General features: G+C 44.8%; 3 protein-coding genes across 4 annotated transcripts in view; 1 reads left to right on the top strand and 2 right to left on the bottom strand.

The window, feature by feature from the left end:
• LOC117896266 overlaps positions 1-27868 on the bottom strand; it is a 64924-nt gene that overhangs the window by 30615 nt on the left and 6441 nt on the right. The gene's annotated exons all lie outside the window — the stretch shown is intronic.
• On the top strand, positions 28-27835 carry LOC117896267 (transcription factor SPT20 homolog). 2 transcript variants are annotated; one of them, XM_034804458.1, is made up of 9 exons: positions 28-69; positions 815-955; positions 21002-21537; positions 21632-22071; positions 23130-23816; positions 24547-25352; positions 25407-25612; positions 26913-27055; positions 27116-27835. In XM_034804458.1, the coding sequence occupies exons 2-9, from the start codon at positions 892-894 to the stop codon at positions 27684-27686; spliced, it is 3453 nt and encodes a 1150-aa protein (XP_034660349.1). In that variant the 5' UTR covers positions 28-69; positions 815-891; the 3' UTR covers positions 27687-27835. The 2 variants fall into 2 exon arrangements, with proteins under 2 accessions (XP_034660349.1, XP_034660350.1); XM_034804459.1 differs by lacking the exon at positions 23130-23816 and having other exon boundaries at positions 32-69.
• On the bottom strand, positions 18766-20134 carry LOC117896268 (testis-specific serine/threonine-protein kinase 1). Its single transcript, XM_034804460.1, has 2 exons — positions 19944-20134; positions 18766-19877 (listed from the first exon to the last, which is right to left on the bottom strand). The coding sequence occupies exon 2, from the start codon at positions 19851-19853 to the stop codon at positions 18942-18944; it is 912 nt and encodes a 303-aa protein (XP_034660351.1). The 5' UTR covers positions 19854-19877; positions 19944-20134; the 3' UTR covers positions 18766-18941.

Here is a 27868-nt window from a genome sequence, read left to right as displayed (position 1 = left end):
AACGTTGCGCGTGCGCCGTGAACGCCGCTCTCTATCACCGCCTTCGTCGTCGTCTGGGTTTCGCTTTCGGTTCGTTTGTTGTCTTGTCTGTCTGCCCACAAAATGCAGTTACATGTCATAGAAATATATTTTTCATAAAATTATGAGCTGCCGTTGGGCATTTCCCCACACAAAATATATCCGATATGTGAAAGTTTTTGCACCACACACAGAAAACGTTTATAATTCTTATAATACAAACAAATTTGCATATTGTGTAAAAGAAAACAAAAACCAAATAAATGTGGAATTTATGTGCAAAGAGTTTATGTAGAACAAATATTGTGACCTGTTCTGCTTAACATGCACAACAAAACAAATGACCCTTTCAAAAGTATTTAGATTTATGCCCCAATTTGCTTTAACAACCACACCAAAAGAGAGACCCCGACCAGCCATTTGGTGTAAATCTTTGAGGTGTTAAAACGAGGGTGAAAATGTGAAGAAAACAAAACAAAACAAAATCTTTGGCTAAGAAATCGATGTTAATAGAGGCTTTAGCTATCATGCTGCGAGATTTCACCCAGCAAAGAAAAACTTGACGGCAAATGATTGTCTCATCAAATTACAACCGAGAGGAGAGACATTCTTTTATTTATTTCGAAGACATTCTCTTCTTTTTTCTCTGTGTAGAACTTTTTATACATTTGAAATATGTTAAACACAAAGATCGAATGACGGCGACAGCTACATTTCTTTTTTTTCTTTTCTTTTTGGTCAAGACAAAGTCTATAAATTAATTTCATTTTTATGGGCTGATGATAAATACTTTCAGTTGTTCCACAAATATGGTTCTATAGGTTTTTCGAAGCAAACAGGAATACGAGACAAAAACAAAAAGAGACTTCAAAAATGAGCATGTGGATTCCCAGTGGATTCGGAAGATGGAGCTTTTGGCTGCTGCCTCTGGCATTTGGTAAGTGCATTGCATATCCCCCAACCATTAGCTAAGCTAAGCTCCCCCCGTTTTAGTCGCGTTAACCAAGTTAGTTAGAATCGAACGGAACCAGTTTCCATGTTTTGCTGTTGGTTTTTTCCCCTCTGCTGATTGTTGGATTGTTGGGTGACTGAACGGGAGCAAGGTCGTCGATTCTCAGCCAACACCAACTGCAAGCCACAACTGCCGACTGGCACTCAAAAATGTTGTCGTCGTTCGCTCTGTGCTTTGCCATCGAAATATTAGAAATTATGCAATCATCCAAATATGTTCCTCCTTCCTCCCCCCCACGCAAATCTGCAGCAGTCTCGCGTTGGTCTACGGAAAATGTCAGCAGCCATTGGCCCTGCGGCTGGCTTTGACCGTCCATTTGGCCCTTGCCCGAGCAGCAGCCGTCGCTGGCATTTGACAATATGAAAATGATGTTTAAATACCTTTTGGATGCGATAACATCCCAAATCCCAAATACGTGCGCAAAGTTGCGTTTATTTTTGTGTATCGCGGAGGCAGGCGAAAGTATGCGCGGAGTATCCGTTCCGTTCCGTTCCGGTCGCGGTTTGCAAATGACGTCCGTCCTCGCTCTCTCTCGTAGTCCTCCTACTCCCCTCTATCGCTCCTCTCTTGCGTCAGTTGTGTGCCGGCTAAGCCGCACAGTGGGCAGGATATGGAATGCCCATAGCACTCTTCACATTTAATATTTTTTATACGATTTTTGACTAAAGTTGTAATCATCATGAGCGGAGTGGAGACTATCCTTCCGAGTATTATGTACCTTTAGCCACGAGCTACACTTTCAATCAAAGGTGAGCCACGTTCTGGCACCCAACTGCTTGCATTTGCTCGATTTTCGACACGCACAAGCGAATGCTGCAAAAGAGAATGCCTGAGAATTGCACAAAACACTGTACATGTCGTGCACATTGATGTTTGACTCCAGTTTCGCTGATAAAAGGAATTTTTATGCTACAAGCGTACATGAATACCCTGAATATCCCTTAAGTTCAGCTTTAACTTTGTCTCAAAATCATCCTATTACGTTCGAGGGATTGACTGTCACTGAAAACTTGTAACAAAGAGGAGTTTCAAGTGATTGAATGTCATTGAAAACTTTTACTAATCAAAGAGAATTATTTTTGAAATCAATAAAAATTGAGCCGGACTTGACTTATTTTTATAAGCGTTATGAAAATATTGATTTACTGATGCAAAACTCAAAGTCTGCCGCATGTGCAAAAATAATTAGCTCTCTCTTGACTCCACTCAATCCTCTTGCTGTATTTGCCCACTGTTCGGGCGACACAGAGCCTTGTCGCATTGCTGGGGAATGGCTTAAAAATGATTATCATCAGCATCCAGTATCGACGGCATTCATCGGCCATCGCTGCAAGCGCATTACAACGCGAAATGGATATCTAAACTGGACGCTGACCCGACCGAGGGATGGATGCTTGGTTGGTTGAATTGTTTGTGTAGGTGGTGCACGAGTGGCAGAGTGGATGCCTGGCCGAGGTAAACGTGCTCCAGTTCGAGTGCCAGGCATTTGCATTGGTGGGGAAAATGCAATTTCCCAGCGCAATTGGAAATGGTAGGAGAGGAATGTGTGCAATTGTCTGGCACTGACTTCGTGGGAGATTTGGCAGATGAGTCGGAATGCAATGCAATGTAAAAAGGGATGGCGATGGCACTGGCAGTGGCACTTCCTCGCGCAAATTACTTTAATAACTTCCGAAAAAAATGACACAAGACAAAGCTTACCTAATGCCCAAAAGCAAAACCAAACCGAGACCCTAAAACCAATTACTGTCAACGCGCAGTCATTCATTTAACACCCAAAAAAAGACACACAAGAAAGGTTCGGGTTAAGTTGCCTAATTGCCGGCATGGAAAACCTTCACCATTTTACATAATATTTGCTGGCAGCTTTTTGTCAACTTTCGGCGTTGGTTTATGGCCAAAAAGTGGGGCCAAAAAGTGTGGCGGGCCCGAAACAGTTGCAGCAGTCCGACAGGCAACATTTGAGGCTCCATAAATCTGTTTGGCAGCGCGAAACTTTGCCACGGGATGTGCCATGAATACATTACGAATAAGCCCCAGCCAGCACTCAAACGAAAACGAGATTTTCCACAGAGAGAGAGAGAGGGGGGGCAGCGTGCTGCAGTTAGGGGGAGTCCAAAGAAAAAGTAAAATGTTTGCCGAAAAAGAAAGAAATACAATTTAAAGCTAAACATACGTTGGCCGTAAGTTCCGTTGTGGCAGCCACTGTGTCGGGCCGGCTGGCCGGTGGCTCGTGTCAATGACTTTGAAATGATTCCAGCGTGAATTTCTCGTTTTCCATTTCACCGATCAGCGGCGGGTCAGCCCCGTACGTGTGCTCCATTAGCGCTTGGGGATAATTGACATAATAAGATGATGTCCAAATGGAATAAATAGAAAGCAGCCAGTGCGGCGGCGGCGGTGGGGCATGATCTAGTTGTGCCACACAAAACACTTTCGTGGTTGCCCGATTTGGCCATTATTTGTACTTGCTGTGGTTGCCCGGACGTGACACGTACTTTTCGTTCCCTAAATGCATTTTAACCCAATTATTGTGGTGCGCCTTGACCAATAACAGGATTTGCAACAGCCACAGAGATGTTGCAATCCATAAACTCGTTGCACAACATTTACGCAGTCGATTTAGCCAAGTTCAATGTTGCTTTTGGCTTGGATTTTCCACACAACCAACGCACTTCACCTTCACTTCACTTCACGTCGCTTCCTGCTGCTGGCTTGCCGCAATAATCCAATTTAATTAAAGACAAATTTTGCATTTGCATGTAAAAGTTGCCACAAGTCTTAGTCCCCAGCCTGCGGACTTTTATGCAATTACGCGATGTCCAGGCGAGAGTCCAGTGTCCGTGCAGCTGGTTGCAAAACACTTTCCTCAGAGGTGCCGGTGCCGATACAAGTGCCAGTTCCAGCCCACAGTTTTGCTTTCGTTTCAATTACCTTGGCAAGTTTTTTTTGTATGCATTTACATTTGCATTTCTCGTTGAGATTTGCCCGGTCTTCAAGCTGCCTTTTCCCCGCGTTTTCTGCCGCTTTTTCCCTGCTCTTTAGAGGCTTTTTCCTCCTTCTTTCATCCACTTTTCACCCAATGCATTTGATTGTTTAGTGGCCTTTGGCAAATTTACACAATCCCAAGCCCAAATAGTTGTAGTTATCAACTTGTCCGAGGAGCGGGCCGGCCACCAGTCAAGTGTCTCTGGGAAGACAAATTTAAATTTCTTATTTTTGGAGCCAAAAACTGGCTACAGCCCACAGCCAGCGCCTTGTTCAACGCCTTCGCTAATAGACAGCCAAATATTGCTATTCTCTTTGGCCAAAACCGCTGCACAGAATTGCCTTTTGGGTAATTAAATTAATATATAAACAAAATCAAGACTTTGTCTCGAAAGGCAGTCAAAACTCATTTTGTTTTTGCTCTCTAATTAATGAACAAAAGAAGCGGCCATGTTTTATAATTATAATCAGCACAAAATTCAACTGAAGAGAAACCAAAATATTCCAAGGGGAAAATCCAACGCCTGGCTGAGTCTATTTTCATTATTTTCTTTATTTATGTACAACAGAAAGGCGTAACGCAAATTAGGGACAAACTCCGTTTGTGTAATGCAAAATACTTGAGTAATGAAGGCCATAAACAAATCAATTGAATAAAAGTCCCAAAAGAAGGAGAAGAAGGCTACACGAAGCTGAACTTCAATTGATTTGCTTTTAAATGGATTGTTAATCGTTTTACAACTGACAAAAGGCCGCTGTAATTGTCATCGCAATCGATAAAAAATAATGTTTACTTAATGATGATGTCTTTTCATGCATTTATAAATTCTTCTGAGCATTAAAGAGGGAATACAAGCGTGGCTTTTCCATTGCTAAGAGAATTGTACTAAGAGAATTGTTGACCCATAAAAAAACGCTTCACTGCAACTAAAATCAAAGTGGAAGTGCCGCGAAAAAAGTAAATTTTGCTGCACAAAATTAATTCAACTAAAATTACGCAAACGACAAGCACTCAAGCAAGTGAATATTGAATGAATTTTTATCTCGATAGTGGCTTAAGTACAGCTGCTTTTTAATAAATTGATTAACCTTTTTAAATGCTAGTAAGACATGTCAGAAATCGCACATTCTTGGTGGCAACTTTTTGTTGCCAAAAAACCAGTTGCGATAAAACAGCCAGCAAAAAATGTTTTTTAACATGAAAATTAGTGTTTATGAGATTTTAAGCGCACAAGAATTAAGCAGGTAAGCGCACAATGAACGTGTTGTTTTAGGTTATAAATTAAAACAAGAGGGGAGTGGAATGGGCTTAGCTGGGTAAGACTTTTGGCTGTGGGAACATGGATTTATCGGTAATTTTTGTGCTACAAATCTTTGGCATTATTAATTTTAAATGTTCCCTGACTGGCAACTCGCACTAATTTACACACTCCAGCGAGGTTTCAGTTACAATCGCTGCCAGCTGAAGATTGCAATCTTTGCCAGCGTTTATGACCAAAAAGACAAACACACGCCCTCCTAGGCAGAAGCCCCCTTCTCAAGCCTCAAGTCCACAATTGCCAAACGGAAAACCAAAAACTGGGCTAAAAGCAAAAGCCACAAAACTGCATGAATGAGCAGATGCCTGGGCGCTGCTGGCGCCTACGAGTATGAGGAGTACCAGCATGAAAATTACTACAACAAAAAAATAGAAAAATAATAAAAAGCTGCAACCAAAACACCAGCAAACAGTTGCGCTGTTGCCGAGGTGTAAAACTGTGTGAATATTTTTCTCGGTTATTACACGCATTTTGTTATTATTTAAGCAGCTGCCACGCTGCCTCTTTTTTGGCCAACTACACGAGCCTCTTGCCTTGTGGGCTCCAAATAAAGTCTTAAAAGGAAATGTCAACACATGAGACCAGAGATTTTTCGTGATTATTAAAAGCGAGCAAGTGGAGCAGAGGGCTCGGCAGGCGGGGGAGGGTGGCAGGGCGGCAGGGGAGCGTATGATGTGTAAACCCCAAAAACAAAATGCCGCATTTGGTAAGAGGCATTCCATTGTGGTTATTGTTATGGCAGGGCATCACATCATTGTTGTAACTGAGCGCGGAGAGCGCTCCAGAAATTGTTGGATACACTTACAGTGCAATGATGACGGGCTCGTGCGTAACCCACCCTCTCCTCTCTCTCGCTCTCGCTCTCCCCTTCATCTCCCTCTCAAGCTACAATTTTTCATGTGCCATGACGACAGTTGACAGCGTGACATAATTTGGGCATTGTTGGCGCTGTTTATCTTGCTGCTGTTGCAGTTTATATGCCAAGAAGTGTCAGGCACTTTTTTTTTCTGTTAATTAATGGCCTAATTTTGAGCGCGCGAGCGAGTGATAAATGTATCATGGGGGGGACCACAGTGAAAGTTTTGGATGCAAGCGGGAGGCGCGTGTTGAATTCAAAGCAAAACAAATGTTCCATCACCTGCATAGATCAAATTCCTAGGATTAGCAAAGCCAAAGCACAGGCCAAATCTTGGCAGCTGTCAAATAAGGACAGGACAACCAAAGCAAGTCGCGAGCCAACCAAAGCTAACGGAGCAGAGAGAGGAGCAGAGCAGAGAGAGGAGCACAGCAGAGGAGCAGCGCTGAGGCGCAAAGCAGAGAGAGGAGCAGAGCAGAGGAGCAGCGCTGAGGCGCAAGGCAGAGAGAAGAGCAGAGCAGATAGACGAGCAGAGCAGAGAGAGGAGCAGCGCAGAGGAGCAGATCAGAGAGAGGAGCAGATCAGAGAGAGGAGCAGATCAGAGAGCGGAGCATAGCAGAGAGCTGAGCCACCGGCTGCAGCAGCAATTGATTGCACATAATGCATAACAGAAATTGTTTTGTGCTTTACGAGCATTGCAAATAAAGTTTCTTACAATAAGCACATCATCAGTGATGCGGTTCGAACTGGGATTGGGATTCGGACTGCGATTCGAACTGGGATTGCGAATGCGTTTCGAACTGGCACTCAATTTCGGACTGCGACTTGCGCTGCGAACTGCGGGGACTGCGCTTAATCGATGGAAAGTCGGCATTCAATTAATGTTCGCGTAATTGTCTGGGATTGCCAGATGAGAGGATGAGGAGTGGAAATGCTATGTGAACTCGACTCAATCAAATGGCGGAATTTCCTTTCATACATAGTTTAAATACTTTTGGCCAGGATAGTTGATTGCACTCTAAATGTAAATGTTCGAATGCAATTTTAAAATGAAACAAGCTGAAGATTGTGGAGTTGCAGCAGCACTCGTAACCAGAGTGTCTGCGCACACAGCAGGTGTCATAATAGATCAAAAAAACTCAAAAGTTTCAAAATAACACGATCATAACATGTGCGAAAATTCTTCATATGTTTTCTATAATTTTAAAGAGAAACAAACGTAGAAACATACAAATTTACACTCTGTGTTGTATGATTCATTGAGACATTCATTCTCTCTCTTCATCTTGGACAGACAGCGCAGGAAAACCAAATCAAAGAGCTGACCCGATTTCCAGGCATTGCCAAAGTGTTACAATTTTAGATTACATTTTCCGTTTGGACATGTCCATCATGGCCTCCACGCAAATATTGCACGAATCGGAAACACGCCAACTGTTCGCAGTGCATAAACGAACTCCAAATTGGCCAATATTTTGATTTCGTTGTCAACCTGTCAGAGTGGTGCGGACTGCTGCCAAAGTAGAACAAATGTGATATGGATCTGGATTAACATAATGACTGCGTTTCCGATAACTGAAAGGCAACCACGACAATCTGACCGACCACCTGCACAATCAGCGGCTGCAATTAATCTTTGATTGTCACTAATTTGTTAATGTTGCTCATTTGTCAACCACGATGCTCGGAGATACGCGTTGTGGAAACTACTCCTAGTGGGCGCTAATCAACCACGACTCGAAGCTACTCCTACTCGTCGCCAGTCAAGGTTAATCTTGTGTTTAGAGGGTGATAATTTATAGTGACTTTTACCCAAGCACTGCAGGAGGCGGATTCATTAATGTTAACCCCATTCAAAGCCAAAATCAAAGCTCATCTGCCCCCATTCAAAGCAAAAATCAAAGCTCAATCTGCCCCCATTGACTTGAGGCCTGGGGCTCTCCTCTCTCTCTCCCGCTCTCTGTCTTTCTTTGTGTAGACATTTCCCTTGAGGAAATGTTAACCCGTAATTAATAAAATGAGTTTGCAATGAACTCCACTGGATTGGAAGGGCTAAGCACATTTACATAAATTAACAACAATTAAAACCCGACCCGAAGCCAGTCCAGTCCCAGACCCTGCATAGTTATCAAAAATAATTTTGCTAATTGCCAAAATCTGAAGGTCGTCGCTTGGACTAGGCTAATTATTATGTACAGAGGTTGTGGCTATTGTTGCAACTAGATGAGGCAACATTTTACTGGGTGGCTGGCCATAAATCTTGTGTTCTAAAATAGCCAAAAAAGGAGTCGCAGACAACATTCAAACAAGTTTGTTGACACCTATCGGCGGAGACTGAAAGCCAATAAATTGGCTCCTAAAAACGGCCATCGCTTGGCATGAGCCACCAACCCACAATCTCGAAAGTCCGCCAACAAGATCTCGAACAACAAACAATTAACTCGCCATTCGACGCGGCTTCTGATCTGCTCTAAAGCCCATTAATTTACCACGTCCAAGAACGCCGCTCCAAAAATAGTTCCACGCTTAAAACTTAAACAAAATGCAACTGCAATTAATTAAAATGCTTCGAATTACCAGGCACTAAAAAACAAAACAAAAATTGTCAAACTTTTTGCCTTTGAGGCGGTAGGAAATTGCCTTTTAAGCTCACGTCTTTGTGTCTGAATTCTCCTTCCCTCCCCCCGCATTGTTCGTGAGGAAGTTTTACAGTTTTTCCATAAAGCATAATATTAGTGTCTTAGTGATGGTCAAAAGGCACTTTTTTCTCTCTCCAAATTGACCCCGCCCTTGACCGTTTTGGGTCAGAGCGCACGCAGTTGGTGGGAGCTTTTTGGGTTCATCAATTTGCAGTTTAGGAAGACAACAAAAAACACGCACTAAGAATTAATGTTAGTGTTTATGACACTAGACAGCAAATTAAGTAGTTTTTGCTAAAATTATTATATATTTTCAAGTAGGAGTAGATATTTATGGTAAAATGTTTTTATGAGCTGCACATTTACGAAAAGTGAGAAAATATATTCAGATGCTGTGATGAACGTGTTAGAAAGCTCACGCACGCACCTCCGAAAAGAAACGGAAAGCTTTGCAATCCTAGCCTTGAACTTAGCTATCTCCTTCTGCCCTACAGGTTTCATGTATGAGTGACACTCTCCCCCTTGGCAGAGAGAGATGAGTTTCTGATTTGCTCTCTGTTTCTTCGAGCTTTCTTACTGCGCATCAACTAGAATCGATCTACCGTACGACATGACGCATCAGTTGCTGCAGCTCTTAAGCTTTTCATTGCTTTGGCTACGCTCTTGCCTACGCGCTCTTCATTGTCGCTTTGCCCAAAATAAAACTATGCAAGGAGGTGTAAGCGCTCTCTTTCAAGTCTTGTTTACACTTAAACATCGAATTCATCCCTCAAACACATTCAATAAGAATTATGCAAAATGAGCTAATATGATTTCATAACGATTGCCCCTGCAACGGCTTTTGCCAACTCTCTCTCTTTTTCTTTCTCTAATTTCTCTTCTGAATTGCAGTGCAAAGCAGAACTGATGTTCGGTGATGATCTCAGAATATATGTACATAAATTTACTGATTTATTCTGTGCCTTGCTCTTTAAAGCTACAAAAATATACTTAAAAATCTTCAATCAAATGCTTAACTGCAACAAAAACTTGTTCCACAGTGTCTGTGCAGGGGAAACCCCGCCGCATTGTGATAGTCATTGCACTAATCGCTTCCTGCTTTGGCCCTGACGCTACGAATTCAATGTCCAAGCAATTTGTTTATTAGTTTCGTAGATGAGCAGATGAGGTACTTTTTCGAATTTTGAGGGGATTTTTCTTTCAAATGAACTTGGGGGAACTTATAAAAACTTATAAAATATTATAAAAAATTATAAAAGTTGTACAAGAACTAAGAATATTCGCTGATGAAACTGCTTCAAGGTTCACTCATTACACCATAAAGTACTTGGTAAAACAATTCACTAAAAACACGCCCAGAAACCATTTTAAACTGGTACTAAAATTAGAATCAAAGACTAGACCACGGCATGTCCGTCTTTCCAATCATCAACGGAGTGTCTTAAGGTCAAACGTTACAAGAGTTACGAATCCATTCGGTTCCCTTTTCCGTTGTTTTTTGTTTGCTGTTTTACAAGCAATAATCAAGCATCAATGTTTGTTTACCTTTTCTGTTGCCGCACGCTTTCATGTTCGTGCCACAAATTATGACATTATCAACAGGCTTTGCCTTTGCCTTCGCCTTCGCCTTCGAGTGGCAGCATATTAGTTATAGATTTCATTAGTCAGCGATCAAGTCCAAGCCCCAAGCAGGACAGGGAAACGTGACTCTGACGGTCTAATTAACCAGAAACTAACTTTACCTTTTTTTTTCCGATTTTCACTGAGCAACACAAAGGCAAACTAATTCTAGTAGTTAGCGATTAATTCTGTCTGTGGGTTGGGACTAATTGCCAGGGCTAGTGATCGGCCTCGCCATGTACTCGTGTGCTCCGGGGGGACTGACTTTAACCTCCGTCAACCGATTTCCGCCACGTTTTTCTGCACCGCCACAAATCATCGATTCGGACAGACAGACTGCGGGCAACCACAATTCTGTTTCTCATACTTAGAGTTCTGTGGAACTGCTAGCGGATCTGTCTTTCAGCGCCGCTGAACCACATTTAGCAGCCATCAGTCAGGCAAGCAGCAGCTGGCCCGACCTTGCCGCGCACCAATCTCCAGCGGCGATCTCTTACGGATCAATCGATTTGAAGTCATAAAAAAGACTAAAACCAAATTGTTTTAATTTATGCAATGTTTTTTTTCCACTCTTACTATAACCATTTGTAGGCCTCCGTTGCACTAAATGAATTATATTGAAATTTGTTTTGCTCGGCTGAGCGCCAAGAGACTCGACTCTCTCGCTGCGAAGTGATAAAAATCTGTTGCGGGCCATTTGCTGTGGCTTTTACTCTATTGCATGCACAAATAAATTACTTTTAATTTGCGTAATCATTTTTCAATGGCAAAACATTGCATATAAAAGATATCTTAATGGTTTCTGGTGGCAACTCTTTCGATTGTTTCGCGGAAAAGCCTTCATAAATTACTCGGGATCAAAGGCAGGTCAGGATCAAGCGCCGCCACCACACAAGTCGTGCAACATACACCCCAAAGGCAACCCGGGGAACGGTGGAATGTGGAACGGTACGGCTGGGGTCAAGCAAACGGCAGCAGCACCGGCGGCGACTGTGTGAGACAAAATTCGTTCAATTTTTGGTGAGTCATTAGGGGGATTGTTACAAAATTCCCACAAATGGATCAATTTACCCCAAAAAAGAGTCATACGACTTGCTGTCGGCATAAATTTACGACTTCTTGTGGGTGGTATGTAATTGATTTACAGTGGAATTATGTTTAACCTGCCATTTTATGGCAGAACTTAGGGACTGTTCGGTTCGACTTTTGAATGTTGGTTATAATTTGAATTAAGTGCAGAACACAGAGTACAAGCCTTAGCCAACTCCCAATCTAAGCCCTAACCCCATGGCGGATGTGCTGGAAAAGGCAAGGCAAGCGTCAGCGAAGAAGCAAATAAAATCTAATAAAAAGAACAAAAACTGTTTGAAAAAAAAATGTAGAATTGCACGCAAAAACACACTCATGTGAAGGCAGAAAACTACACTCAGGCAGCTCATATAAATTATTTTAATAACAAATAAATAATGCATAGATTTCACAGCCTTCCTGGCGCGTCGTTCCCATCATCAACTACAAAATGTTACTCCCATTCATTACACGTAGCTCATTACAGATCAAAGATGTTGTTTGTTGACATAACAAACAAGTAGTGGCCACAAATTTTGGCATTCACCAAAGGTAAACCAACTTGAAATAGAGAAAATATACAACCAAATGGTATGGCTACCACGTAAAACATAAAGATTCAATCGGTCGAAAGATTTGCATTAACAGCAGCTTAAAGCTGGTGCAGACTGTTAAAGTCGTTCATGTTAAAATCAGACTGTTAAAAATGTAAATGCTAAAAGCAGACTGTTAAAATCGGACAGGGCGTTAGCATGAAAATCAGACTGTTAAAGTCGTTAACACTTAAATCAGACTGTTAAAAGTCGCTTTAATCTGCGCATTAAATCTTTATTTGGGCAGTGAAATATTCTAATTTCAGTTCAAGACAATAATCCACCCACCAGCTCTTAAATATTTATGAACTTTCAGCTTTTAGCTACCAAAAACTGGCTTCAAATCAATAGAAAAATATTTCAAATAAAAACTGTAAATAAATTAACAATTAAGTAACAAAATCCAACACAAAAACGGAAACATTTACCAACGCGGAAGCTGTTTTTGTAGGCATTTTTGGAAGCACTTTTCCTCTGCCAAGCTGGCCGTGAAATGCCCATAATGAGATGCAACTGCATGCAAATTTTTCTCAGCTTAAAGTATAACTTTTGTTGCCATCGTTTCCATACAATTAACGGATCGGTCTGCGGATCCGATCGGACCAATGATAACAATTACCAGCTAAAACATTTCCATGGATCGCTGGCCAGTGAAATATTTCGACTGTGAAGGAGTCTGCTGGGTCCGGGCTGTGATCGCTCACTTTTTGGCTCTTGGCTCTCTGCTGTTCAATTGGCAGCTAATTCCTGCCCAGGTTTTACTCAGTTTGACAACGTGCCACACCAGCGTCAGCGTGATTGTGACTTTGATGAACGCAGTTTGATTGCGGCCAAAAAGGAGCCACAGGAGGGGCCATGCCAATGTTTATTCGTATTTTTTTGTGTGGTTTGTTTGTGCCAAAGATTGCGACATTTGCAAGGCGAATCACCAAACCCATTCACTTTTGTGCTTTTCTGTTGCAATTGTCGTCGTCCGACGACGAGCGGAAAACGTGGAAAATAACAAACAACAAACAAAGTCGCACATTTCAGTATTATTTTAATACAAATTTGTAATGGCAAAACGCCACGCGCGACAGTCGGTTGTCCAAGCCTGTACCAGTCCAATCCCCTCTCAAGACGGATGTTTGCTCTTCGATCTGCGATCTACCTTTTTGATATATGATTTGCCAGTGAGTTCTCAGCGATTGGCTGGAATGCCAGCCAGCTTAAAGGTCAGTCTCAAAGCGAAACAATGGACTTAAAAGTGAGGACTTGGGCGTGAGCAGCGCACTGGTGTGAAATAAAATGAATTTAACAACCTTATTCTAGATCGATTCTGCAATGTGCCTTTCACCTACTTGGCAACTGATTTTGATCTTTATTTTATTATACGAATTGGAAAAAACTCACATAAAATCAGTCTGCGAAACATTTATTAAGAATCTCAAATTAAAAGCGTTTAAAAAAAAAAAAAAAAAAAAACAGCTTGAAGTGGCAGCTAAAAGCGAAATAAATGCACAAAAGCTAGAAAGCTATGCTAGAAATGTTCTTGTGAAATTATTTCAATAGAAGAAAACTCTCTTTCCGAATTTGTTGGAAATATTCGTACATTTTTCGACAATTACCCAACTGATTATTCCTGGTACTCAAAAAGTACACGCAGGCACTCTTTCCCCTTCCCTCTCACAGAGTAGCTTAGCAAGTAACAGGAGAGCTTTCATGTCTGGCATGCAACGAGCGAGAGGAGGACACCTTTCCATTACTCTCTTCTCTTTCTCTTGCTCTTTCATTTCCGCTCGCTCCATCCCAGTGAGACTTTTCTTTATTTGTTGTTGGTAAATGCGTGGACATAATTTCGATGGTAGTAATAATCAAATGATGCTTTACGCTTGTACTTTTCAAGTATTACAATTCATAGCAAAACTCTCAAAGGAAATTTGCAGCTTCCTGTGCACCAAATAGTAATAACCCCAGCAACCAGCAGCTTCAAGTTTCGACACAGTTTAAGCAGTTCAAAATGTTATTAAACTTTTATTACAATTTGCGTGCGAGTGTGTGGAAATGAGGCATAAAATGCAATCAAAGTTGCCTGGATGCAGGCGCTGGAAAGATGCCCGAAATTCGCTCACACAACCAACAAAAATACAGCATATAAAGTAACAATTTAGTTCGCACTTTAGTTGGCTAATACCAAACGGGGGGGACCACCCGAAAAAACGTAGCTGTGTGCATTTTACGGGCTCTATAATTTGTCCCATGGCCAGAGTCGGACGCGCACAATAAAGTGAAGGCAAGTCGCAAGACGGAGTCCAAGTTGTAGTCTCCAGCCGAAGCTAGTAATTTGGGTTTGACTTCTTGGCCCAAAGAGCTTGAATGGCTAATGTCCGTGGCTGGCAGCCAGCCTGATCGATGGCAGAGAGTGTATGGTTTATATGGTGACTTGTGCCTCAGACAATTTGCTCCATAAATGGCCAAAGGCGCGAGCTCTGATTATAATTCGGAGTCGCGGGGAGAGTGGACAATCAGTTAGCGTTCCCGTCGTCGTGCGCTAACCTCAGGCACAACATTTGCCAACCAAACAGCAACTAGAAAATGGTTAAGCAGGGGGGAAATGGCAGTGGCAAATGGGGAATGACAAAATTAAAATTCATTCACGCTCAAGTAAATATTTACGCAATAAATTTGCATTTAATTGCATTTGCAGCGCACACACGCCGCCCCCACTGGAAATCAAATCAAATTAGAAAACAATCCAACAGCCAACAGTCCAGTCCAGTCCCCCCATTGTAGTCGCTCCCCCAGCTGGCCAAAACAATTTCCACGTCGCATCAAAATCTAATCAAATTATGCGCCAGAAATGTCAAAAAAGCGTGAAATTTTTGGCTGCAGGGGCAGGACGTGCACCATGTCTGGCAGCAACTCCTCTCTCTCTCCACTCTCCGAACTGGCAAATCGGCATCAAAATTGCACAAAATAAGAAGCGCTCAGAGCTCAGCAAAAATCATTTGCAAATTTTATGCAAAATACATGCAAAAGTGTTTGGCAAATATGGCCTGATCATCGCTATCCGTAGCCGTATCCGTATCGGTATCTGCATATCCGCGTATCTGTGTATCTGCTATCTGTTAGCCAGAAATTGTATCTAGGGGGGAGGACACGCACATTTTTGGAATGCAGTCTCCAAATGAGCCAGAAATTCGAGTGGATTCGCGAGTGGGGGGAATGGGAGCACACCCGGCGGCGGCTAAAATGTTTTTATGCGGTTCGCTTAATGTGTTTTTGGCCATAAACCAACTGACAACTGGCCAACTGGCTAAAAATTCACGGCAGCTTGCAGCAGCGGGAGAGAGGAATCCACTGGCTCCAGGCCCACTGGCTCCTGACTGCTGCTGCTCCTCCTGCACCATCAGAAATCATTCTCAAAACTTTTGTTTCTGCGTTTATTTGTTTTAGCGGCCGCCTAATTGCATTTTCAACATTTTCTGCACTGCACTCTCTCTGATTCACACCCTCTCTGCCTCCCTCCCTCCCCCTGTTTATATTGTAATTGAAATCACAGTCGGGGTGCGGCCTCCTCTGTTGTGTCCATGACAAGTTCATTTAGGCGTGGCACTTCCTCCTCCAACTCCAACTCCCACAGCGCTGCTGTTTGCGTGAGAAAAATAATGCATTGGGCAACGGCTGACAAATCTTAATTGCAGCAGGCAAAAACCACAGCAGACCCGATTGGTTTCTTTTTCTTTTTTCACTCCCTTGGCAACCGCAAATTAATTATATTATTAAAACACAAACAAACACAACACATCGACTGGCAATTGGCAATTCAATTTGCATTTTTGGCTGCTTAGACACGGATTTGGCATTCGTTTTGGGAGAGCAAACAAAACTCAAAGGCAAACACAAAGAAGAAAGGAGAGGAGGAGAGAGATGATACCCTGCCAGAAGCAGTGGTTTACATGGGGAACTGCATGTGTGATAATAATTATAAAGAAATTAAACGATTGTAGCCAATTGCTGATGGGCGAAGTACTTCCAATTCAACATTTAACAACTGAGTCGAATTAGAAGAAATATTTGCTTTGCTTAAGAGACGAGCTTATACGTTGCTGTTCTCTTTTGCTGATCATCTTCTAACTGTTTGTGCTGCACGCGCAAGCAGAGCAGGCGAGAGAGCCAGTCGGCGCGCCATTTTAAGAGAGCGACTTGCAAAGAGAGCGGCTTGCACTTCGAGCACATGCAAGGTAGAAAGAGATAGCTGATCGGGCACTAGAGATGGTAGACTCTGACATTTTCTAGCGTGTGATATTTAAGAAATATTACTTTCCTCATCAAAAAGGGTATTCAAATATTTCCTATAATAATTTCAACCTTTTTCCAAAAAGGATTTAACCAAAAACCGAAACTAAGTGAAACCCAAGAGGCCAGGCCAAAAGGCAGGCAGCTCCAATAAGCTCTAGTTATGGCTGCAACACACTCGCACAGAAAGAGGCATCATAAATCCGACACGTTGCCACAAAATTAATTCCGTACGGCATGGTAGAGTGGAGACGCCTCTCGAGAACTGAAACTGGATGCAGCAGCAGCAGCAGCAGGAGCAGGAGCAGGAGCAGCAGCAGCAGCAGCAGCAGCAGCAGCAGCAGGAGCTGCAGCAGCCACATCCAGATGGCAGATGAGCCATCACAAAACATTTTAGTGGCCCGCAGGCACGGCCATACGAGACCATGGATGATGGTCCGTGCCACAGACAACTTATATTAATTAATGCAAAATTGCATTACGGATATGCATACGCATACGCATACGGATCCGCATAAGGATGCGGAGGACGCAGGTGCACCTGTGCACAGATCTCTCCTGGGTGCACAGGCAGAGGCAGAAACCCATGAAAAAGAGTCGTAAAATGAAAACATATTGACAATAAAGAAAACGACAAACTAAACGAACAAACGAACCCAAGTTGAGGTGGAGGCAGCATCTAACCATTTCGATAGATACAAAATAAAGGCAAAACTTTGCTTTGGACTTACTCCCCAGCGTCTCTCTCTCTCTCTCTCTCTCACACACACACATGTCACATGCAAAGTGCCTTCCCCAGCATCCAAGTTGCCACTTAAGCTCCAGCCAGCACCGCCCCCACCCACGCTCCACATGCAATGCAAATTATCTGCCCCACAGCTCTGATTTGGACCCGTACTTTCGGACACTTATTGTGTGCGACTGTCGTCGTTGTCCCCACAGTCGTGGCCTGACTCTCAAAGTCTAGAGAGAGATTGTTGCTGGTCGCCATGGCAGCCTACAGTCTGCAGCTTGCAACACATGCAACGAGGCAATGGACGGGCAGGACACGAATCGGAGGAGTGAGGCGGGGCCACACAAAACTGAAATCAAATCATATTATAATTCATATTCGACGCTACATTTGAGTTTTGGGTATTTTGGTATAAATAATTGCAAAAACGGGCACTCAAACATCCAGTGAAAATATTAATAATACAGTCTTAAATGTTTTTCAAAAGATTCTTCGACTTTTAGCTGCAGGCCATGTGTTAGCAAAGGGTTAATCAATAAGAGAGTAATAACAGCAACAAGAGAAGAATAACAGCGGCAGAGACCCAGTAACAGCGACAGAATATCAGCAGCAGCAGACGATTAACAGCAGCAGAATGGAACAGCCAAAACAATAGAACAGGAAAAGCAACAATAACATCAGTTGTTCAGCAGATGAATAGAACAGTAGCAGAAGCAGAGGAGCAGCAGAATAATAGCAGCAGAAGAAGAAGAGCAACAGCAAAAGGAGGGCAGCAGCAGAAGGAGGGCAGCAGCCGAAGGAGAGAAACAACACAAGGAGAGCAATAGCAGAAGATCAGCAGCAGCAATAGCAGTAGCAGAGACCAATAACAGGAGCAGATGGGAACAGCAGCAGCTGCAGAGCAATAGCAGAAAAAGAGGAGCAGCAGAACAGAACAGCAGCAGCAGAACTAAAGAGAGTGTCGCAAAAGAGAATTGGCAGCAACCAACAGACAAATTACATAGAATGCAGTAGCAGCAGAGATCAGCCGCTTAATACAAGTGCTATGGTTATGTATATTGCTTATTCCTAAATGCGTTATATTTTCAATAAAATATAATTTAACATTTCTACAGCTTTTGTGAGCAAAATTATTGAATTGTTGTCAAACCAATTACCCAAAGGCAAAACAAAGCAAAAGTTCCTGCATGCCCACCGTCTGCCTGCCGTCTTTCTCTTTACACTGTCTCAGCGTTGTCCCCCGCCTGTCTATTACTTTGCTGCTGTTTTTGGTGGCGTCGTGGCTGACTAAGCACAGCCCCAACCCCAGCAGCAGGAGTGTGGCAGACAATGCACACAATAAACCACGACGCGATACGAGTACGGAGAGAAAGATGCAAGCAAAATTTGCTTGAAAATTTACTTAATACTATTTTATAATAGGTTTTGGTTGTTTTTTTTTTCGTTTTTGCTGGTATCCCTCGTACGATTGCGCGGCTTATGACAGTGCTGTGTGGTTAGGCTTCGTTGGGTTTGCTTGGGGTCTCTCTTAATTGTGGGGGACTGGGGCATCGATTGCACAATTTCCAAAGCGAGTAAAAGTCAAAGCAGCAGCGACAAAGAGAGAGAGAGAGAGAGAGAGAGAGAGAGAGAGAGAGTGAATTGATTTACTGGACTATTATTCGACATTATTACATTTTGGAGAAGGATAACCAAGGGCTGGGTATAGATATGATGAGCTGATCGGATAAATAACCAAAAAATTTCAAGCTAATAAACTTTCCATCTGTGAAATCAACACGCAAGCTCTTGAGGGTCGCAGGCGCGATCCAACCTCCTTAGGTACAGGCTGTCTCGGGCTTATCGTCAACGCCGAGCAGCCAGGCGCACCTGAGAATCTCACGCAGATTCCAGCGAGCAGCCGACTCCGGCTCCAGCAGCACCGAAACGGTGGCCTTTGCTGGCGCCGTGATGCTGTCCTGCAGCTTGCGACGGAAGGCAAACTTGCGACCGCGTTGATCCTCCAGCAGCTTGGACAGATTGCTGTCATCGAAGGGCATCTTGGCGTTCATCATGATGAACAGAATGACGCCCAGAGACCAGGCATCGGCCATCTTGGGATCGTAGGGCCGTCCGGAGACCACTTCGGGTGCGGCATACGCCGCCGAGCCGCAGTACGTGTTCGACTTCAGCTCGAGGCCGCAATCGTCGCGGCAGTAGCGAGCAAAGCCAAAGTCCGCCAGCTTGATGTTCAGACGCTTCGACAGCAGAATGTTCTCGCACTTGAGATCCCGATGTGCAATGTCGATGTCGTGCAGATAGCGCAGTGCCTTGGCCATTTGCAGGAACCAAATCTTCGACTGCTTCTCGTCGATGGGGCCGTGCTTCTTGATGTGCGACAGCAGATCCCCGTTCTCAGCGAAACGCATAAAGATGAAGATCTTCGGCCCGCGCTGCAGTATGCTGTGGATCTGTATAATGTTCGGATGATCGATCTTCGTCAGAATGTCCAGCTCGCGCGGAAAGAACTTGTTCACAAAGTCGGTGGGTGCGCGGGCCTTGTCGATGATCTTGCAGGCCAGACTGACGCCACGCCCAGCGTCATCCAAGTAGCCGGCGGTGATGACAGTGGCATAGGAGCCCTCGCCAATCTTGTGGCCCACATTGTAGCCGCGCTGGGCCAAGGCATCGACATCCGAGGTGCGGGCACTCAACTGGCGACCGCTCAAGGTGGTATTGAATTTTGACATGATGCGGGAAAATAATTTGACCAACTGTCGGGGAATGCAGGGTGCAGGGTTTTTAACTGTCTTTAGCTACCCTAAGGCTGGCATATTTACCTTCGCGTTGGTTGATTTCACAAACTTCTTAATTTGAATTGGTGTAAATTGTTATTGGGCTGACGAAATAATTCCTACTATTCCCGTCCAGAAATTTTGACAAAATTACAAACGTATGGGTGGTGTGTGGGGGGGGTTTGAGACGAACACAAAAATAAAATAGAAAAGAAAACTTTGCTCAAACAAACTGTGAACACAATGAATTTGGCGCCAGTTCCAGACACGACTACTAACTAATAGAAATTTCAGTTTTACCTACAGACTTCCTGTTGGCAGAGTGTTCTAGGAGACAACTTTGATTGAATGTAATGTTCAGCAGAGGAAGCCTTGAAGGAGCTGTCAAATGTGACGCTCTTAGAGTTGCGAAATTGGTTCATTCGGTAAATAAACTCAAAGAAAAGGAACATTAAATGCTCGACCGAAACTGAAACATGGACAGATGCAGACATATACAAGTCAAATCAAAGAGTTTCCTAACCGCAGTTCAGTTGACATTTTATCTATTGATCTACAAGCTGCGCCTCCTCCCATGCAAAGCACAGACTCTCTCTTACTTATAGCATTCCGTTGCTCTCTCAGCAAAGCTCGCGCGCTCTCTTTCTATCTCTCTGAAAATGGAAGCAACGAAAGGAAACGGGAGTTTCTCTGTCCACTTTGCTGCGTCTTTATGTCTTTCTTTTGATCGTCTTTTCTTATGGTCGTACATTATGCGAGATAGAAACGCGAGATAAAGCATAAATTCAAATTGGTAGCCGTTTACACGGTTCTCAGCCTCTGTACTAACTTTTTGTGACAAAATTCTGCGGGTTATGCTGCCGCTCTGCTGCTACCAAGCAGTAAGCGAGAGCTCACACTGCTTGCAGTTCTCTCACTGCTTTAACTTAAGGGATTCTTTCATACATATGCAAGTAGAATAAGATCAATCGATTTACACAAGAAAATACGCTTCTCAAATTTAATCTTAATTGTAGAAATGAAATAATTTTGTTCAGAACTCGAAGAGTGCACAGAAAATAATTATTTCCTTTACTAAAAATTGCACCCCTTTTCCCTTGCAGCAGCCTGCCTTCTGCCTTTTACCCAAGCGACAGCACCCCAAGGACCTGCCGGTCCCATTCCCGACAATGGCAAGCGGAACAGTCGCGGCAACAGCAGCGGCCTGCTGGCTGACTCACAGCTGAGCGCCTCGGAGCGCAGTCGTCGCCTGATACCCTACATGGCCTTCTATCTGCCGGCACCAGAGTTGCCCATCAATCAGCAATATGCCGCAAAGCATTCAGCGTCCGCTGGCGGGGCACAGCTGCAGGCGCCCTCTGTGGGACGCATACCCGTGCCGCTGGCTTACATGCCACAGCAGCAGCAGCAGCACCAGAAGCAGCAACTGCATCATCCTCAGCCCCACCATCATCATGCGTCGCACTATCAGTCGGGTGCAGGCGAGGTGTATCATACACTGGCCATAGGCAGCCATCAGCATCCACATGCACATGCCCATGGACATCCTCCTCATCCGCCACCTGGCCAGGGCAAGGAGCATTTGACGGATTCGGGCGCCACTTTTATAGCCTACAAGCCATTGAACCCAACGCACAAGGCAAGTCTCGTCTCCGTCTCTGTTGTCTGTTGTCTACTTTTGATTGCCATAAATAAGCGCAGAAATAATCATGAAATTCATAATTTACACACAGCACAAGACGGTGCAGCATTTTCCGCCACTGCCAGCACAAAAGGAGCAGCAGCAGCAGCTCCAGTATCCTACGCAATACGAGCTGGTATCGCCGCAGTACCATCAACGACAGCGGGCCAAACAATCAAAAATCAATTTAACACCATTTACAGCGCAGAACACATTGCCGGGACAGTTTGTACCCATTATTTATACGCCAGTGAGCAGCAATGATCAGCAGCAGCAGCAGCATAATGGCAATACCATCAATTACAACAACAACAAGCCAGAAATTGTCTACGAAGATGCGACGCCGCCACATAAAAATTCCCATCAAACACAAATCGTTGCGGATTATGCAGCGGCAGTTGCCTCAGCGGAGCAGCAATCTGCCGAGGAGCAGCAGCAGCAGCAGCAGCAACAACAGCAACCAGAGGAGGAGCAACAACCACCACCACCAAGGTACGATTTATTAGTCAAAGAGTCTATCGACACTGTGTGAAAGTGTTCGGCCACAAGGCAGCCAAAAGTGTAAGTTTGAGCTGCACTGCTTGCATTATCTCATTATCTGAGGCGCTGTTCTCACAGCCACGCCCTGCCAGCTCCCCCTCCCTGAACATGTCTCGTGAGATGCATGTTCATCATGCTTCGAGCTGCAGCAGTTTGCGATTGCAATTGCATGTAGAATACCAATTAAAAGTGTTGCCAATTTTTGGTGAGGCGGGGTGTAGGGGGGCGCATGTCGTCAGTCACCATAACCGAATCATGTCAATGGAAACATGCCCGCAGAGGCCAAACACACCGAAGAGATACACTAACAGGCAGCCAAAAACTGTAAAAAGGTGAATTTACCAACAAGGCGCCGTTGTCCGCTGTGGTGGGAACTAATAAGTTCCCCACGCACTGAAAAACAAGCGCTAGAAAGGGATGGAGATAGAGACGTCACCTTGCTGCTTTCTGCATTCCCTTTACTTTCCATTCTTCGTGCTCTCTCTCCATGCTCTCATTTCACCAGCAAATTGTGGAGTGGCTCTCGGACTGTGGCATTATTGTGGCCACAATAGACGAGACGAAACGTTGCAAATGTGCAGGGCCCTTGGGCAGAAAAATCAATTGCATTAAATGCAATGACTCAATCCACTGGGCAAGCAGCAGCCTCTCCATTCTCTGGCATCTTCGTGTGTCGCAAGATCGGGGGCCGGGGGAGAGGCCTCCCCAATTGCAGTTCGATGTACCGCAAGAGGCGCTTGCCCATGGGCAACAGTGGAGGGAGCAACAGTGGAGGCATCACTGCACACACAGTGGCATCCGTTCGATGAGCTTCCTTATGTTCTTGTAGTAATTGTCGAAATGGCAAATTCATGTCATAAATAGCCGTCGGGCGCAACTCAAAAATTTGTCTGCTAGCGTGTAGCAGGGGGTGGGGGGAAAACATTCTTACAACCACCCAAACAATCCACAATGACAACAACACTCAAACCCCATCGAAACATAACGCTTTTTGCATGAACCATTCACAGCATTGGCTATGGTGTCTACAGCGAGGCAGCTGGCCCATCCACAGCTGACGTAGCTGGCGGCGACGCTGCTGCTGCTGGTGCAGGTTCAGGTCCAGCTCAATCCTCATTACCCGCCACGAAAACCGCACTGATAATCCATCAAAAATCGAACGCATACGGCGGACATGTGAGCAAGTACGAGAGTTACTTCAACATGGCACCACCATCGCCCTCGCATCCCAATCAGCATCATCCGAATCATCATCAGCATCATCCACAACAGAGTCAGGGACACATGACGCCCCAGGAGAAGTATGTGCTTTACTTACAACAACGCATGAAACACCAGAAACATCAGCAACACCAACAACAGCTGCAGCAGCAAAAGCAACAACACTACGACTTCCCTCATGCGGCTAGGCCAGCGCAAAGCAATACATTAGCTGGGAAACCACACCCACCACAGCCACCACACACTCCTCATCAGCATCCCAATCAGCTAACCCACACCCAGACACAGTCGCAGTCGCAGTCTCCACACAAGTACGATGCGCCTTATGTGCGTCCGGATACGGCCGCTGGTCAACAGGTGCTGCACATTCCACTGCGCGCCCTTTTGGCCCATGTAAACGAACAGTCGCTGTCGGAGACACAAACGCAATCCCAGCCGCCGCGCCATCACGAGTTCGTTAAGGAAGCGCCGCTTGGGTAAGTGTCAACAAGATGGTCATGGGACGACAACAAATGAAGGTCTCAAAATGTACCTCGTAGGTGGAAAGTGAGAGAATTGTAAAAGTTACAGTGGTAACAATACGTCAAATTGTGCATACATTTGGTCGAAGTTGAGTAATGTTTGGCTCGATCTGGCTGCTGTTTTTGTGCTCAAAGAAGTTGTAAATTGTATTGCATATTTTTTAGAGACAATTTAAAATGTTCAATTTAAAGCCTTTTAGTTACAGAAAAACTTAAATTGGCAAAATTTCCATAATTTGAATTACTTTTAAAACAAAATATGATTTTCTTTGCTTTAAAATTAAGGAAGAAAATAGATTCCCCATTTGGGGCATAGATTTTAATGTTCAAATAGCCCTTGGAGACAATTCTATTGGGACAACTTAGGAATCTATGCATCTCTGCATGGTTATTGCTATAATAATGATACGTTCGCAATGGATTTACGACAGTCTAATGGACATTAAAACATTATTTGTCATTAATATTGAAAGCTTATACACTCATCCATCAAGTGCAAAACTTACACCGCTGAGCGAAATTCATAAAAACTAAACATCATGCTCAAATTTAGTAACTAAATCCCAGACCCAATTCCATATACTAAATGCCGAGGGAAATCAATCCCACTACGGGATCCACGAAACACTTTGGTTTAAATCAAAATACCCTAAAAATCAATAAAACATTTTGAATCCCTTGATAGTTCCCCAGCACCGCCACAATACATAGACTACCTGATAGACGGACCCAGGCAATCCTTGGACGAGGAACAGCAGCAGCAGCTGCAGCATCCTCATGAGCCATCCCAGGCAGCGCCGCCTCAACTGCAGCATGCCTACATCCTGGTAACCACAACGGCACCGCACACGGATCACCAGCCAGCTGGACCGAACCTACAGCGGCATCCCGACATATCCACGCCACGACCGGCGGTGATCTACAAGCAGCAGCCAACGCTGCGGCTGCAGCCGGTGCACACCTACAAGGCCACCAGGCGACCCGTTTATGTGACAACGCCCGCGCCCACGCCCAGTCACACGGTGGAGATCACGCCCAAGTACGTTTATGTGTCCAGCAAAGCCAATAAGGCGGTGGCGCCGGCACCTCCACCCTCCCCCAGCAGAGAACCTTCCACTGTGACGCCCATCAAGCTGAAGCCCGTCTACAAGTACGCCCACGAGCGACCACCACTGACGCCTGCTGTTCAGGGACATCCCGCGGTCTACGATGACCAACTGCCGGACATACGCACCTCCTCGCTGGCCGAGATTCTGCACAAGCTGCAGGCGAGCAATCATCTGCCGCAGACCCTCACACCCGACAACATTGACAACTCGATCAAGACGCTGATTCGCATTCTGCAGAACCTCAAGCAGACACAGACCATTGCCTCCAGTCCGCCGCAGCATCACGAGACAAAGCACAGCGGCGCCTCCCACGAGGACTACGACTACAACACGGACAGCGGAGAGGATCATGCAACCGCCACATCAGCGGACAAGGGACCAAGTGAGTTCTCATTCCAGTTTCCAATCAAGGAGGATTAATATATTTTCCTTACAGATAAACATCCGGGTCCGAGCACTGGACGCGCTGGCATTGATTATCCCAACTATTCGGTGATTCCACAGACCAGCTTCGAGTGCACCAAGCAACGCTACAAGGGATTCTTTGGCGATCCAGAAACCAACTGCCAGGTGTGGCACTACTGCGATCTCAACGGTGGCAAGGCCTCCTTTCTGTGCCCCAATGGAACCATCTTCAGTCAGGTGAGAAATCAAAGCTAATTGGAGCTAAAAATGGGAATTCGGAGAGGAATTCTGTTTGGGCAAGGAGTTGCGCAGCAGGGAGGAACTATCTAGAATCGATTTTGATATCAAAATAAACGAATTATGGAACATAAAGGAACTTAAGCTTATAGCTGCGGGTTTAGCCCTTTTAGGGATTTCATTCAAGCTAAAAACATTCCAATCTTCGCGTTTATGATGCTAAAAGCCCAACCCAACTCCAAGATTTATTCTTCGAGAATCGGAGGCAGAGGCGAAAAGATAAATTATCGAATCTGAGCTTTGGCTGAGCCCATTTTGATACTAATACACACAATAATTTCATTAAAATCAATATCATTAATGGAAATAGGGCACAGTTTTAGGCATGATGCCAGACAAAAGCTTGGGCAAACACAACCAAGTGTGCTCGACATTTGGATTTCTAGCTATGGATTGATGGCAGCAGATTGCTGTGTACTATCAACTGTATCAATACTAACATAGAGGCACTCTTGGCCATCGAGCCATCACTGATGAGTATCAAATTGGTTAACTAGACTAGACCCAACATGCGAGTTCTAATAAATTAGCAATAGGAAGACATTCCCACCCAAACTGCTGTGCAAACTGCGCAAAATTGGGGCAAATGCTTCGAATCGAATCGAATTTGACTATAAAAGATCAAGTCTTGAAAGAAAAGACTATCATTCGCCATCACAAGCAATCAAGATGATGAAGACAACTACAATCTTTGGCTGTGCGCTCATAGCCGCCTTGTGCATAGCAAATCTGCCATTCGGGGCAGCCGTCACCTGTACGGCTGATCCCACAGATCCGGCCTGCATCAATTGCGTTCTGGACCCAACCAATGCCGAGTGCCTGGTGGTAGTAACTACGGTGGCACCCGAAGTCACCACAGTGGCTGCCGTAGTGACAACGGTGGCTCCTGTTGCTGGCGACACAACCGCTGCTCCGGTTACAACCGACACAACAACGGCAGCATCCACCACCAGTACGGGCACAACAGCCACCTCGGGCACGAACAAGAAGATTATCCGCAGGTACAAGCGGAAGGTCAAGGGAGGCAAGACAAAAATTAAGCGTAACCGCAAGACAAGGCGCAGGAGGAACAACAACTCCAACTAAATTCGAACGAAGCGACAATCCCACGTGCACCAACGAAAAGCTAAAGACAAAGACCCCCCACACTCCCCCACATTTAGTTATTAATTGTTAAATAAATATATAGAATTATGTCAGCTGAATATCGATGTGCTTTCCGCTTCTAAATCCTTCCCAGATTGCTCTCACCTGCGACTGGTGGTTCAACGTGAAATGCTCGACAACGGCACAGCTTTATGTGCTGAACGAGCGCCTCTACAAGTACATATTGCCCTTCAATCCGAAGTTCCCCGAGGACTACAATGGACCCATTGTGGACAAGTAAGAAAAGGGGCTATAGTTTAAAGATTAAAGTTAATTACTTTCCCGTTTGGGTTGCAGATATCTGGCCATGAAGTTCCAGGAAATGGAGGAGAAGATGCGTCAGGAGAAGCAGCGCAAGACCAATGAGCAGGCAGAGAAGCCCGTGGAGGTGGCCCCATCCACGCCGGCGCTGCCCAAGAACCACAAGCCATCGCCCAAGCATGGCAGCGGCATCAATGCCCAGGTGTACGAGCAGAGCTCCGAGCGGAATCTGCTGATTGATGACGAGATCGATGACATTTCGGAGCGCGGCTCCTACGACACATACGACCAGGCGCCGACCACTGTCATGTCCCCCACCAGCACTCAGGGTACGCAGCAATCGTTTGTGCTCAGACCCATAGTCGTGTCTTCCACGCCGCAACCAGAGGCAGACTTTGATGTGGAGCCAACTGCGCTGCTGCAGGGCAGCGAGGAGCAGGAACAGGAACAGGAACAGGAGGACAAGCTGCAGAGTCTGCGCGACACTAAGGCGGCGGAACAGAAGCAGGGCACCACCCGAGTGAGCGTGGAGAAGCTGGAGGTGATTGAGATCAAGACGGACGGCGACACGGGCCAACTGATGCCCATCAAGGAGAGCGGTGAATGAGAGGGCTGAGGGTTGGGGAGTGTAGCGCAAGAGCTTGCCATATTTGTAATGAGAATCAGAATCGTAATCGTATGTTGTATATGCCTTAAATTATTCTTAGCGAGCAAGTACTGTAAATAGCTAGCCGTAATGCCACACATAATGCCTATAGCAATAGTTAAAAGCGTTTAAAACATGGGATT

The sequence above is a fragment of the Drosophila subobscura genome, chromosome O, assembly GCF_008121235.1.
Source record: "Drosophila subobscura isolate 14011-0131.10 chromosome O, UCBerk_Dsub_1.0, whole genome shotgun sequence".
In the NCBI taxonomy this organism is placed as follows: Eukaryota; Metazoa; Arthropoda; class Insecta; order Diptera; family Drosophilidae; genus Drosophila; species Drosophila subobscura.
This window is presented reverse-complemented; position numbering and strand designations above follow the sequence as displayed.